The sequence below is a fragment of the Bombus vosnesenskii genome, unplaced genomic scaffold (assembly GCF_011952255.1).
Source record: "Bombus vosnesenskii isolate JDL3184/JDL3185 unplaced genomic scaffold, Bvos_JDL3184-5_v1.1 scf7180000016274, whole genome shotgun sequence".
Classification (NCBI taxonomy): domain Eukaryota; kingdom Metazoa; phylum Arthropoda; class Insecta; order Hymenoptera; family Apidae; genus Bombus; species Bombus vosnesenskii.
In genome coordinates this window covers 2017199-2033174 of record NW_022884343.1, presented here as the reverse complement: position 1 = coordinate 2033174, position 15976 = coordinate 2017199, and the positions used below count along the sequence as shown (strand labels likewise).

The 15976-nt window shown below is 31.8% G+C and overlaps 3 protein-coding genes across 5 annotated transcripts; 2 read left to right on the top strand and 1 right to left on the bottom strand.

The window, feature by feature from the left end:
* Positions 1-2467: 2467 nt before the first annotated feature.
* On the top strand, positions 2468-5133 carry LOC117242546 (basic helix-loop-helix transcription factor amos). Of its 3 annotated transcripts, XM_033509321.1 has the most exons (6): positions 2468-2581; positions 2654-2891; positions 3338-3495; positions 3788-3899; positions 4170-4381; positions 4728-5133. In XM_033509321.1, the coding sequence occupies exons 2-6, from the start codon at positions 2788-2790 to the stop codon at positions 4832-4834; spliced, it is 693 nt and encodes a 230-aa protein (XP_033365212.1). In that variant the 5' UTR covers positions 2468-2581; positions 2654-2787; the 3' UTR covers positions 4835-5133. The 3 variants fall into 3 exon arrangements, with proteins under 3 accessions (XP_033365212.1, XP_033365213.1, XP_033365211.1); XM_033509322.1 differs by having other exon boundaries at positions 2489-2891; positions 4173-4381; XM_033509320.1 differs by having other exon boundaries at positions 2490-2891.
* A 765-nt stretch (positions 5134-5898) lies between these two features.
* Positions 5899-9607, top strand: LOC117242547. The gene is made up of 3 exons (XM_033509324.1): positions 5899-6637; positions 7314-7611; positions 7837-9607. Exons 1-3 carry the CDS (start codon positions 6213-6215, stop codon positions 9487-9489), a joined length of 2376 nt encoding a protein of 791 aa, XP_033365215.1. The 5' UTR covers positions 5899-6212; the 3' UTR covers positions 9490-9607.
* Positions 9608-10691: 1084 nt separating this feature from the next.
* Positions 10692-14295, bottom strand: LOC117242451 (transmembrane protein 26; the record flags this gene model as incomplete). Its single annotated transcript, XM_033509133.1, has 5 exons — positions 13744-14295; positions 12651-12828; positions 11511-11918; positions 10987-11345; positions 10692-10890 (listed from the first exon to the last, which is right to left on the bottom strand). Coding segments are annotated over exons 1-5 (1338 nt in total), but the record flags the coding sequence as incomplete, so codon positions are not given.
* Between the last annotated feature and the right edge of the window lie 1681 nt (positions 14296-15976).

Sequence of the window (15976 nt, the reverse complement as noted above, 5' to 3'; positions counted from 1 at the left end):
GTTTAAAAATTCAAATATTAATGAGGAAACTTGGGATTCAAAAAGTAACGTAGGAAAGTTAGGTTAAGAATTGAAAAATTCATTTAGTGACCATTGATCAATGGACAGTTAGAATGTACTTAGTTGACTTAGACGTAGTCTTAGACGTACTTAATATTGATGAAGTTGACATTCACTAACTATTTTTTGGACGCAAAATCTATTTCCACGATCATCACAGAATTTAGCAACACCATTCCAGTTCCTAATTGAGACACAATCCGGTTAAATTAATTGGATAATATTGTTAACTTATGTAGTATAGTTAGCAATAAAAATAGAAATGATTGTAGACGATATTAGAAATAAAATAAGAAAATTACGATGATTATATTAAGTAGTAAAATAGAAGAAAGAAAAAAAGAGATTCTATGAAGTAGAGTCATGATGGCACTCGTTCTCGGTTGATATTGATAAAATCTTGGAATATCGTTTCTGAAAGGAGGATGCCGACCAGATGCGACTCAAGTATCGGTTTTACGAGTATCAACTCGCAAATGTTCCGGAGCGTGCCGTTTCGAGTATCGCCGTGACAAATTTCAAGAGAGCATTGTGTACCCACAAACGATTATTTATCTCAATTTGTCACGTACAACAGGGGAGAGATTTGGTCCATGTCGAGTTCCCGTGCATCTTTCATCTTTTCCATCTTATTTTAAAAATTCAGATCGGTCTTTTAAACAGATCAACTTTTTATTAATTTTTCCTCGTTATTTCTAATTTGTCTAGAAATAATTTTTTAAATAAATAAAGGTGGAGTAAATTGCCATTATTATTCAACTTTTAATTGTTCAAAAAAGTTAGGATATTGTTATATAATATTCTTTGATAATAATTTTGCAATTATACGAAATAAAAAACCTTTCACCTTTTTAACCTGTACATATTTACAACTAATTTTTAAATAGAAAAGAGCAGTATCTTCTATATCTCCAATACTATATCTTCTTCCTAACGATAAACTGTTATTTTCATAAATATTACATCATTCCGAAACATCAACCTAACCTTCAATTTTTTCTTTCAGGAGCCTAGCATGAAATTAATCTCCAACCAGCAGATAACATCAAAATATGCAAATTGAACGTGGAAAGGGCTCTACTTCTTTCGTCTGAAACTTCGATTCACATACGTTCCCCGACATAATCCCAATTATGTTGCGAGGTCTATAGTGTATATCGATGATCGACAATAGTAATTCACTTTGGAACCAACCAAAGGCAATGGGATATAGCTTTTTCAAGCTAGATGGTGACAAAACTTTGTCAGTTTACTAGGTACAACCCTAGCGAACCAGCATTGTGATCGTATTAACACCTTGCATAATTGCATCGCCACCGACGCCGCCGCGTTTCTCATTGTGCCTCCGTTAAACACGTCTCATTTGAATATTGGCCCATTCAGTGTTCTGTCTGTCGCACAACCTCTCTTCCTCGCACTGGAAAGCTCGATCACTGATAAAGGGGAAGGTTCGTGTACTCGTGGTCGCTTCCTATAATGTTCTCTGTACTCTTTCTCAGGCTGTCAGCTTTCTTTAATTGTGCACCATTTGATATAGATAACACGAGTGAGATATTAACGATTTTAATAACATTATTAACTCTTTTGAGTACATATTAATTCTTTTTAAGGAAGAAGTCAAAATTCTAGTGTAAATGATATCCATGACGTAAGTAGGAAGTTTGTTGTGATTAAGTTGCCTGCTTTTTATAATTGGTTACAGTATGTATGAGTTTTTGGAGAAATTAATATTAACTCCTATGGGAGACATGCTTACATGGAAAATATGAATTTGCCTAAATATCTGCAGTTTAATAACAATATTTCAAAGTTATTACCCAATAAAAGTCTACCATCTTCCTTTAATCTCCACCTCAATTATACAACCTCGAGTTCCAAAAAAGCTCACCTCGACATCTCCGAAAACCTCCAAAAAGTCCTCTAAAACATCGTAGATTATTCAACAAATTCCAAAATTAATCTCCGCCTCCAAAGTATTTATGTGTCACAACAACCTAACCTCTTCATCCGGAATAATATTTCTAAAAAACTTGCACAAACCTTACCATCCATGAAAGCTCTCGAGTGACCCGAAATAATTTCGTGGAAAATTTCCAGGTTTTAAGAAGAGTTCCTCCGTGTGTCTCGTTGGTCGGACTGTCGCCAAATTGTGGAAGGAGGAGGGCGAGGCGGACAAATTTCGCTGGGAAGTGGGAGGATGGAGGATGGAGAATGATAGAAATAAAATTTCCGACGGCAGTAACAATAAACCGCAGCATTCAGTGGGTTTCTACTATGCTCGTTCAGCGATCCACCAATGGCTGAGTGGTCTGAGGGTACGTTTCACCCTGTATGGTTTCCGATTGGCTGGATTCTCCGCCCAGGGGTTGCATCGATCATCCCCTTGGCGTTTCCACGGGTTTTGGTATATAAAGCAGCCTCCCCAGGGACACTGACGATAGTCTGAATCCTTTGCTGTTCGTGAATCTTCGGTTCTCACCGACCACTATCGTGAAGTAGTGACCTAACCTAGGAGACATAAGTTAATGTTAATATTATTAATCAAGTAGCAGGGATAAAACAGACTTTAACCAAAAAGTAAATTTGGTTCTAGAAGTGAATCTTTTGTGGAGAGACTTTTGAGGAGAGCTGGAAGTTGGGCAAAAGATTTTGAGGAATTTGCAGACTTGGTAAATTAATTAGGGAATTGCAAGTGAAGTGATTAATGATCTGGTAAGGGTAGGAAGCATGGCGAGCCATTCGAGTTACGAGTATGAAGACAGGGGGCAGAGGATGAGGCACCGGGTCGGTACCACTTCCAGGGCGGCTGACTCCACTGTGGCTTGCACTAGGTAAATTTTTTGCGAACAAAAAATGAATCTCTCGACACTTTTCTAAAAAATTGGAGTTAAAGCATTATTTTCTTGTTATAAAAATTTAATTTCTCTAGAATTACTGACAAATCTTGATGTTAAAGTTTAAAAGATTTTATTCTGGCTTGTTCTGAGATTTCACAATCATAAACTTCTGAGATCCTAAAATTAACAAATTCTAATATTTCAAATTTCAAAATTCCAGAATTCCAATATTTCAAATTTCCAAAATTCCAAGATTTGTCTTAAGATTTTTCATTTCTGAAATTATTGTTGAATACGATTGTAATAAGTAAAATTATTTTCTATTATAAATGAGAAACGTGGGAATGTTGTAGAAAAAAAAATTTGCTTAATAGATTAACGAATAGACAGAATAGAGAATTTAGACCTTTTGATGAATTGGTCATATTTATTGATTACAGCAGTCAGTATTACGTGGGTCCAAGCAGTGATATCAGCGAGGAGGACCTTGCAGAGCTTCCTTCCTGCGTTTACGCGGGTAGATCCACTCAACACGTCGCACACACCTCCCCACATACTCATTCTCCTCTCCATTACCACATGCCGGTTTCTACACCTGGTAATTTAAAAAAAGATCAAATACAAAGTCTTGATTTTATGTATTTTAGAATTTCCTATAATTGGTTATCCTTAGTCGGAGCGAAAAATAAGTAACGGTTCTGTCTGAAAAATTTGTCAATATTGATAAGACTTAAAATTCTAAATTAGAATGGAGGTTTAGTAAGCTGTAAACCGGAAAATTCGAAATGTCCAAATTGTTTCGTAAATTCGAATATCTTGCGGAACTTTTTTAACATTGAGCGTATAAATGAATTTTTCTTTTCGAATTTATTATATTATCTTTCCTTTAGATCACAATGATACGGAGATCAATGGTGTAGAAGAGGGCTACTACCCAAATGGCAGCCCCTATAGAATTCAACGACACGCCGCCAATATACGCGAAAGAAAACGCATGCTGAGGTGAGAAATTATTCTCAACGAAATCTTTATCCAATAATTTATTTAAATTATCATTTATCTTTTACGTAATCTAGCTCTCGAATAGCCTATACAAATATATTATAATACTAATATCAATATTTAAATTTTTATTACAGTTATCTATTTTTATTACATTATTATTTTTGCATCATGTTAAATATTACTTTTATTACAAATTTAAAAAATTGTATTGAAGAGAAGAATTTAATAAATTGTGAAGCAGGTTGTCAGTGTGATTACGATTTTTAGCAGCATCAACTCGGCTTTCGACGAGCTCCGAGTTCACGTTCCAACGTTTCCATATGAGAAAAGGCTGTCCAAGATTGATACTCTACGTCTGGCTATAGCGTATATCGCGCTCCTTCGAGAAGTGTTGGCTGCAAGGCTCGACCCATTGACCTACGTCGAGAGGTGCCTTAGAGGAGAAATAAATGGTGAACGCGCTGAATGGAACACCAGTGGTGAGAATCATTAATTAAAATTATTTGTTTTCCAGTCAGGAGTATGGAAGTACCTTAAAAAATTAGAATATTATTATATGTATTTCATTTTAAAAAAGTAATAACTTTCGAGGTCATTGGACTTTTTCACCGTCCTATTTTAACTTCGCTATATGTTTGTTGTATAATCATTTTACTATATACATATTTATATTCTTGCAGATTATATTTTATTTTATTTTATTTTAGTCTAGTTATTTAGTTCTAGTTACTTTTTTAAAAAATAGAGGACGTTCGTAATATTGAATATTTAAATAGCTTATATTAATAAAATAACTAAATAAATAAGTATTGTTTTTAATTGTAGATCTGACAGCACGTTTGTCGTGGATAAATTGGGAGAATTTAGGCGTGAATCCTAATCGACGGTCAGTCTTAACCACGCTCGCCCTAACGACGGACAATATGAATTAAAAACACAGAAGAAGAAAAAAAAATCTCATCGAGGATAATCGCAGACGAATTCTCCTTTTCTTTGTAAATAAATCCCAGTCGAATAGAGTGCCAAAGGATGTTATACATAAATATGTATACATTTCAGTTCTAGTCTGGATCGTGCAATACGAAGCGATGATATTATATTTCGTATTTCTACATATAAATAATTATATATTATACGTACACGCGTGTACATGTAAAATGGGAATAGCTATACATATATTCTAGTTTTAGTATTTTGTTTGGAATAAAATCAGCGCTTGTGAGAAAACCTATATCGATCTTATGATTCACTACTTCTACACCCTCTGTATGTAATATAATATGTATATACATATACTTTGTTTAAGATTATAAATTATATTATTTTTATTCTGATTAAATCTTAAAATAATTCTGTCTTTTAATTTCTATATTATTTATTGAAGGTTTAATTTAATATCATGTGTATATCTATTGAAGATTTAGCAGTTTGTAAATATTTTTTATTTAAATATTATATAGCATTAGTTATAAAATTATGCCCATGATCGATCAATTAATAATTCTTTTTTATATTTCCCTAATATTTCCAATAACTGTTACTGCTTATAATTTCATAATCGTATAATATTAATCTCAATAATTGTCAGAATAAAAAGTAATAATTTTCCACAATAAACGTTGCAGTATTCTACAAAACAATTATTAAAATTATTAATATCACATATATAATATCTGAAATTAAATTGATATTAATTTTCTGAAAATTCAATTAATACCAAATGAAAATTTAATCAACTAAACGTAAAAATTTCTTTAATATGAATCAAAATTTAATTTAAAGTTGAATCTGAAAGTTTGACTCAGTACCAAATTAAAAATTAACATCTGAGCGTATAATGGCCAAGTTCACAGCATCCTCTCGATTAATTAATTTAATTTCAGGGTAACATCCTGTTTCATGGTGTCATCGAACGCGAATCTTGATTGCCAGATGACACTATTGTTCCCATTATTGAAGCAGAGCAAAAACAAAAGCATGTGACACGTGCCCGGTGTCAGTATACTGGTTATGTTTCATCAGTCACTTTAAACAGGAACAGATTCGTTTAATCGGCAAGTGTCTTCTACGGAACCTCACAATATATCTACATTAAAACCAATTTATAAATATTACCATTAAATCTCTATTTTTGTGTGTAAGAATAAATAATTCTTCCCAAGGACACGTGAAGTGTATGACGTGTATTCCATTATATTCCACATCTTGTCTCCGTCCATTCATCTCTATTTCAAGTTCACCGAAAAAATCACAAAATATTATATAAGTGTGTTTGTGAATATTGAATAAATAAGTTTTATGTGAAATGAGATGGAAGGTCCGAAGAAAATGGAATCGAAACAAAAACAATTTTCCGATGATGATGATGTGAGCGTGATTGCTGTGATAAGAAAAGAAAACGATCGGTGGTCGATGGAGCAACAAGATGAAAAACCGGTTAAGCAGCAAGAGAGGAAACGAGTGTTCGAGTTGAGCGACGAACGGTGCAAAATGGCACTCCGGAAACAGCTCGATCTGGATTCGTTATCGACCGAGCAGAATAGCAAGGCTAAGGAATACGAGGCTGTCGAAATTTTGCGGAAACTTCCGCCTGGCACCATTGTGATTAAACGCGAAAAGATATATAAAGATGATAGCGATTATGTAAGGGAGTCTACTGAAACGAGTAGCGGTGGATCGTCTTCTAGCAGTGGAGTGACCAAGGTTAAGAGGATCCATCGCGCTACGAGGAAAAAGTAGGTTCTACGAAAGACGAGGAAGTTTGAGATTTGGTTTCTATTATTGAGAAATTGATTTTAATACGTGGTGGATGAGAGTTGGAATATTTGGAAAAATGTTATTTTTAGAAATTTTTAAGATTGTTGGTAGATAATTAAGAGATATTAAATATTTAAGATAATATACTAATTTGTGTATATTTGGCAAAGTATCTTTTCATAAATATGTGATATTTGGGGGAAATGTAGAATAACAAATGTTTTACTATTAAGGAATATTTTCAAGTCTTCAGACTTTCAAAATACTCAATTTTCCAGCCACCAAAATTTTCAGTCTTCCAAATTCTCAAAATTTCCAGTTTTAAAATTGAAAAATTTCAATTTGTTAATTTCCCAATTTTCTAAACATTCAAAATCTCCAAATTTACAAATTCCTAAGATGTTTAATTTTCAAAATTTTTAATTCTGAAATTATTAATTTTTCAAAAACTCAAAATGTAAAATTTTGAAGTTTTTCGATTCTTTAAATATTCAAAATTTCCAAATTCCCGAAGTTTTTAATTTTTCACTTCCAAAACTTATTCGCAAATTTCTGGAATTTCAAATTATGTAAATATTGGTTCTGGATTTAAAAGATTTCAGCAGGATTGAATATTTCGAGAAATTTATATTATTTCGTCAAAATTTATTGTAGCCGTGGAACAGCGGAAGTCAGAAGAAATCCCACGCGCGTTACCAAAAAAGACCAGGACAAGGATTTTTCCCGCCCAAGACAACGATTACTTTCTGCGAAACGAAAGGAGATGCTGTTCAATTCTGAACACATTAAACGTGGAAAATCTTCCACCATGCCTTACATGAACACAAGGTCTGTTACTCGTAAAATGTATAATGTGGGGGCAACTTATCAAGCGCCTACTATAAGAGATGCAACAGAGTGGAAAGAATGGCCTGCTCATGGCATGCATGAACGACCTGTGTTTCACCCACAAGTAAAAATTTTGCATAAACAATTGTTATAAAAAGAGCTTAGATTTACAAATTTTTGTATTTTAACATTTTACTATTTATACGATCTGTAATGTTTGTAATACTTTGTATATTTTAATATTCGTAATATTTTCGAAATTTAAATGAAATTTCGAATTAAAAATGAACATGTTTTCGAGTAAATAATAATTCGTGATGTTTTTCAACTAACTAAATATATTTTTCAGGTTGGCCTGGCTGCAGAATATTTGGGCCGTTACTTTACAAGCTTAGACGGATTCTCTTACCGAGAAATAATCGACAGACCGGAAATAGAAGTGGTATCCGTGGATCCCCATTGTGACTACCTCCCATCATCTGCTGAAAAAAAACGAACCAAAAAGATCAAGCCTAACAAAGGCTCTTCCAATTGCAAAGGTGCAAAATCAGTCTCTTTAGAGTCTACTGAAAAGAACAAATCTTTTGAAACTTGCATGCATGAAAGTTTTCACTGTGTTCTTGGTTACTGTTCTCAAATAATGACGCCAAGTTACAAAACGAATGTAGAAGGGAAAATAAGCATGTTAAACGAGAGCAAAAATTTATCCAACACTAGCAAGGAAATAGAACAGCATTCTTCGGCGATAAACACACTAGAACGCAGCTCCAAAAGCGATTCTTCTGTCTTAAGTTTTAAGGAGAATTTACAGAAATCAGTGGAAGAGAACAAATTCATGGACAATTACGCAATCACGATGTTCCCACAAAATGTGAAAAATTTTACTCAGGTTCCAAAAACACGTTTATTTCCTGCTCAGAAGGTTTATATAGCCAATCCTCAGAAATCCATTGCGTTCACTAATGCAAAAACCTTTCAAGGAGGGCATATGAAGATTCAAGAAATGGCACGACCTTCCAAGAGCCCTTTTATCATAGTAAACCCTTTAGACACAAAGGAGACACAACTTTTGAACCCAAGTACTAGTACCATAAATGTGAGCAGAATGGAAGAATCTTCAGCCAGTGAAGAGACATTAGGAGAAGTGACTTCTATATATAAGAATGTATCCAGTGAAGAGATGACAGTGAAACAGGCTCCTGTAAAGCAAAGAAACAAAGTGGAATTCACAATGACAAAACATCTTTTAGATAATATGCAACAGAATAAAATTCAGTTTGGAAAAGAATCAAATTCCATGGAAAAGAAAATATGTTACGAAACTACTAGCAAACAGTTGAACTTAAAAACCATGTCTGGCGGCATAAGTAAGGCCTGGTGCACTGGAGAAGCTTCAGAAATAGCAAAAATTCTTTCTGAGTACAATAAAAGTAATTTAAAAAAGCCAGCTATAGAAAACCAGATACCCTATACCAATGTAAAGAACATTAGAGTTAAAGAGCTCTGTAATAAGGAAGAAAATACCAAACAAACTGTTCAAGAGAGTTTTATGGACAGAAATGTGAATATAACTTTTCCTCAGGGAAAATGGAGGCGATTTCATTTAACTGTGGAGAAGCTGAAAGACCTAAAAAGTAATTCCAATGAGAAGAGACAGTCTTTGGGGATTCCGAATAAACAGTCATTGTTTAAAATTGATCAGACAATTGGAGAAATTTCATCTGATAGAAAAATTGAAGTTCCTAAACAAGTGGAAATTGTTCAAAGGGGACAATCAAGTATAATGAACTTGGAAAAGAAAGAAAGCATTCTGATGGTGAATAATAGCGTAGATTCAGCTATTGTGAAGACACAATCTTTACAAGAATTGTTGGAGAATACCGCCATGTTATATTGCGCCGCTACTGGAACTCACCAAGACGATTTGGCTAATTATATCGATAATTTAGACGGCGTTCAGAGCATACAATGGTTAGAAAGTTGCAAGGATTTAATTGTATGAATTATTGTCATACAGAGAAGCATTGCAAGGTTTCTTAATTTTGCGATGAAACTCCAACGAATTTGTATTTCATAGATTTTAACCATCTCTTCCACTTAATTTTATGTATACACAAATACTTTTCTTCTTTAATCGTTGTAATCAATATTTTAATTAGAGTAAGAGTGAACTAGGTGTGCAAAGAATATACTTTTGTTCCTTTACTATCACTTTCATTAACTACAGCTGAAAATAGTAGAAATATCTTTATTCATACGATTTACATATGTCAAGCAGCATTTAGTTAATTATTAGTCGTGTTTATATATTAAAATAACATCTTAGTGTCCTAGAACACGTTCAAACTACTTAATTTACGCTGGTAGGGTGCTGAACCTAAATAAAATCAATCTTGATTGTTCTTAACTTTTTGCACTTCGATTTTAACTTCAAATATATTTTAATAAATATATTGTTTTAGTAATCAATCATAATTTGAAAATAGATTAAAAGACTAAAAGTGCTTATAAGAGATAAAATTTTGAACTTTTTGTGATACTTTCATAAAAAGTGCAGAGGGTTAACTAGTAAGGACCATTTTCTTCGCCCTTGTGGTTAATACAATACCATCGTTGATCCCGGCGTATATAAAAATCATGCAAATAACGAGGATCGCAAAGTACACAAACAGAAGGGCGATTATGCCGAGGCATCGTTGTCAGTCTCTGTTCTGACGTCGCTTCCTATGAACATACCTGTAAAGAAAGTAATGCAACATATTCCCAAAATTTTCAGAAAAATATCTATACTTAGTACATTTCTAACTATATATAAAAAATAGTATAATCTATATCCATATTAATTGCTACTATGTAAAAATTATTTTTTTATTACAAATTCCTATTAAATAATCAAGTGTTCAATTTCATATTGTAATAGTTCCTAAATATAATAAATGTTCTGTGCATAATATTATTTTTTGCTTTATAATTAATTTTCTTTATTTTATTATAAATTGAAGTGGCCAAAGTTTTTGTTATATATTTGGTAATTTATTAATTTATTTACCTTTTTCTTTCTGATTCTGATTCACTTTCTTGACTAACTATTTTATCAGCTACTTCTTCCGTTGTCGATTCATCTTCTTCGCTGTCTTCTTTGCACTTCCGGCTTTTGCTTGAACTTTTACTAGAATCCTCGTTCCTAGTTTTCATTTTAATACTCTCTGATAACTTCCTATCCCTCTTCACCGACGATCTTTTATCAATTCTTTTTCTACGTTTGTCTTCATCACTGGAAATTTCAATTTTTGTGCTTTCTTCACGTGAAGATCTTTTTTTGCTATCACCTCTCTGAGATTTTCGATGTCTTCCAGAATTTTTGGAGCTAGATGTGGAATATCCGGTGTCCTGGCGCGTTTTTCTATAAAATTATAAAATTTCCAGATAATAAATTTGAAAATTTACTAGTCAATAAATTAATAGGTAATTTTTAATTATTCATTTATGTATTTTAAACCTTCTGGAATGACGAATATTTCTAGGAGAGGAATCAAATTTATCTGCTTCTTCCGTAGTTTCCTCACTATCTGAATAATTAGCCTCTATATCTTTGTCTCTTCTTCTTTTTCTTCTTCTTTCTTCAGAAATCCTTTTACTTTTTACATCTTTGTACATATCTTCTTTCGATATGATACTGATGCTAGGTACTTCAGATTTCTTCTTTATCTTGCTTCGATTCTCCGTCTGCACAACGTACAATCGGTAAAGTTGCAGCAGTATTACTAAAGTATTCTTGCACGTGAAGAAAATGTTCATGTAGCTGACTATGCGATAGTGGACGATTAAAATCAATCTGAATGAAAGGAATGGTCCATCCTGTAATATTTTGAAAGACATAAAATCTTCAGTTTCCTGCTGAAGACGTAAAAGTTCAAAAAAATTTTGAGAGAAGGTTTTTCGTGAACCGACAGGAACTTTCGGTTAAAATTTGAGATTTTGTATTGAGTTGCCACGAAAAATATTCTAATAAATAAAACAGACCTGTAGGAGCATGTTCAATGCAATTCCCCATACATCAATGCTGCAGCAACTAGTTTCAGTGTGCGCTCTCTTTTTAACGGCGTTACCGGAAGACAGTCTAGATTTTCGGGACTTGGTGGCTGTAAGGACGACTGTAAATTGCATCAAGGACCACGCCCAAATTCCTAAAGTCAAATATACTAAAACGGGTTCGCGAGCTATGCGGTCTTCTTTAAAGGAATCGAAAAATTCAATGATGTCTGCTGCTGTACCAATGTAAACCAATAATAATTGACTTAGTTGATCTCTGGTTAACTCTCCCTTTGGTAACATCCATCTTCCAATGATCAGAATTAACATCAGAAACTGCTCGATCAAAGTTACCCAGGTCTCTGTCGATATTTTTATGTCAGGTAGATTTATATTTACCTAAATGATAAGTTACAGTGTATTTATAATAATAAAATAATCATATTTATAGGAATAAATTGCGAAGTTTTACAACAATATGATATAATTATTGAATTTCATTTTGGGGTATACAAATTTGTAATTTTTTCTATAAAAAAAATATTAATTCCGCGGCATGGAGACAGATGGATTAAAAGAGGTTATAGCCCACAGCATCGTCTCTTTGCGATCTGCACTATTCAAGAAAAATACATCTTATTTTACTATTACAAATAAACCATTCGTTTATCTCAAAAGAACCGAAGAATTCAACTTACAAGAAGTGTATAGTTTCAAGCCTCAGAAACTTTAATTTGGTCCTGTGGAAATCATTATTTTAAAAATTATACATACATATATATATATATATATATATATATATATATATTAAGCTCATGCATATTGCACAGTTTTCTAGTTACCATATGTCACTATGTGTGTTAAGAAATAGTTGGTCGGCAAAGTCACCACTGTGATACCGACCTCTCGTATTCATCCAGTCAATATGCATAAACTATACATATATACGCATAATTTTTAAAATAGTGATATTCGTGCCTTAAAATTGATAGCTTCGAATTTTGTTCTGAGAGAAAATTTCCTTTCTGTTTATAAAAAACATTGCAAATTCGATGTGTCCCAAAATGAGGTTTAGTTATATGTACATATAGTTTACAATATTGTGAATAAAATAATGTGAATTGTACCTACACCAAATGCTTTTTCTAAGTGTTTCAAATCTTCAGCTGCCAGGTTGGTTAAATCGAAATTTTCGGATATGTTCACGTTCGTTTCGAACGTTTTCATTCTCCTATCGACCTTATCTAATTCCAGAAGCCATATCGCTGGAACTACACTGCTTAGGTACAAGAAAACGGAAGGACAGAACCTTCAGAAAAAAGAAATTTTAAATATTATATTAACTTATTGTATTTCTACTCCGTCAGTAAAACAGGGTAGTTAACGATAATGTTTCTTAAAACTATAATACGTAATAAACAGAATGTCCGTCAATTATAGTGAGAATTATGGTGTAATTAAGTTTGAGATAGTAAAGATTATCTTCTTTTGTAATTGCACTCTTTCTTAATTTAATATATTGATCGTCTTCGGGAATAGTAAAAAATACGACTTTCAAGGAATCAGTCGATCAATCATATGATATGAATGGTAAAGGATATTAGAAAAAGAGGTCACTGTTACGCAGCTCTTTCTGTATATCGATAATTTTCGACGTATAGTGGATTGTGTCTCGTCTCGCTCTTATTACTAATGCTCCAATTTCCGACTGTCAAACTGAGACGGACCCACAAAAACACACCCTTTCCTTCCCGGAGGAAAGTAGGTTTGTTTTAGCGTATAGATTGTTGCATTAGAGAACTTAAATTTGGTTACTATTCTTTCTGTCTTAAAGCAATATTTATGTATAAAGCAATGTTTATGTATAAATATTCGCAAAATATATTTGGAAATTAGATTTGAGTATTTATATATACGTATAATTAATATCTATTTAAGTTATTTCTATTTTCTAGTAAAAATGTATTTTATTATGTTATAATCATTATTATTTATACATAGAAGGTTTATATAGTAATTTTTATTTCATATAATCCCTAAATATTTCTTATTAAATTTTGTTAATGAAAGGAATATTATTTGAAGAAATTTGTTAGTATTTAATATTATTATTTATTTATTATTTTGGTGTAAATTATTATTTGTGTTTCTTCAATCACGACAAATGTAATTAAAATGATGGAAAAATAATTAAATAATTAATAAATAAATTTCCGTTACTTACCATTTCCATTCTTGATTTTCCTTTATAGTAAGCGTGAAAATTCCTTCGAAAAACAGTAACAAAATTGGGCAACTCAAGTACCAAAATAGAGGATTCTTTTTAAACGTAGTTACTTGCCAAATTGCAATAAAGCCATGAGATGCGAAAACCAGTCGCGTAATTATCGCTTTAATCGTAGCTAAAAATTTTGCCATTTTCACAATAGAATTTTTGTTTTTCTATTTAATATTTTTCACTATATAATTTTGTTTATTGTCATTCACCAATTTTTTAAAACACACAAATATCTACTGGTTACACTAAGAAATAGAAAAATATTGATAATACGAATTTTTTGAAATTTTCATTTGGATATTACATTTTTTCACTGAATCATGTTTTAGAACAATGAAATAAACAATTGTTTTGCGGTACATTGAGTGTCGTTTAACTGGAGCCCACTGTATCAGAACTGGAATGAAAGTATAGAAGCTTCAGAACGTTTGTATTTCAAACAGCCGCGCGCATGCACAGTAAAGACGGTAGTAGTGCTTAGAATTTATTCTAAACATGTGTTTCTTGAAAGGAAATTCATTATATTATTAAATAATTTAATTTGAAACATTTTTCAGCTACAAAATAATTATAACAAAATATTTCATTTGTAAAAAAATTACAAATCGGTAGAATAAAGTTATTTATAAGGAAAATGTGAAACGAAAATCAAAATATAAAGAATAAATTACAATATTGTACAATAAAATATATTATTACAATAAAATACAAGAAGAAAAATTATGTAAGAGTCATTTAATAATGAAAAGAAGTTCAAAAATTTGAACCATTATGAGTAATTTGCGGTAAGCTACGTGCATGCGCGTTTGATAGTTTTGTTCCGCAATCCACAGTAAGCGCCGAACATCGTAAGAGTAGGGAAGTTCTTCATTTCTCTTAAACAAACATTCTATTTTTTCGTAGTCTTCAATAAATTTGTATACTAGAAGTAAAATAAATTATTTTCCTCATTCCTCGTTTGTGATATTTAATATGAGTTATATTATTGTTTTATATGTATATTCTAACCTTTCTTACTTCATACCAAAAAATTATGTTTAATTAATTTTTACGTAGCAATAGCCAACAAAAATGTTTTACTACTTAAAGCATTTGAATGATATCAAGGTGTAATAAATCTGTTCAAAAGTTATGAATTACTTTATTCAAGTTTGATTATCCATTTCTCACAAACAATTAAATTCTTTCTAATAATTCTATAAAAATAAAGAATCGTTGGACAGAACTATTTCTCGGTCAATTGTGTTAAAATGCATTGCTCTTGTTTAATGATACGCATTACTGCAAAAAGAAAATGAAATCCAACAGGAGTTAACAAGCATCAATAGTTTTTCCGTAACAATTTTTACTTGTAAGCAAATACGACAATTTTTCTCGTGAAATACAAAGGAATTTTGTATTTTGCAAGTGGTTTATAAAAATTTACCGTTAAACGTTTTTACAGTAGATAAAGGAATTCTATTTTAATTAAAAAATGTTATTCATTCGTTAGAATAATTCTAGGCTTTATTTCATTTGAAACCTCCTTTTTGTATTGTTTTTCCAAGCAATAAATATTTCCATTTCTATGTACCATCATCTTCATTTATCGATATATTTATAATATTGCGAAAAATATTTGTTTCCTTTATCAATCTTACAAGAGTCACTACGTGGATCAGAAACTCGCTTAACACCAGAATCACATTATTTTAAAACAAGCTAATTACGATCATTTATTTGCCCTGTATAATTCACATACATTTTCACGGTTTTATCAATCATATGCAGAATTAGTTGCGCTTATATTTTATTTCATTCTATTTAATGTGATTCCAACACAATCTAATTTACAACCCTTTACGTCGTTTATGTCTCATCAGGCAATTTTTTTACATCAAAATCAATACACTATTAAGTCTCGAGACCACTTATTTCGGATTTTTAAAATATAGCTACAGTTTAGTAAATAAAAGTATGCAATGAACAAAAGAGAATGAACATTAATATTATATTATTAACGAAACAATACATACTGGATATATCATGAAAAGTTTTCTCTTTTACTTATAAATTATTGAACAATGATAGATAATTTCAAGCCTGACCAGAAAATAAGACCTCAAAGGGTTATTACAAACCATTCCTAGAACCTGTATCTATGAGTGCTTTTCTTTAAAATCACCGATAAAGACGTGTG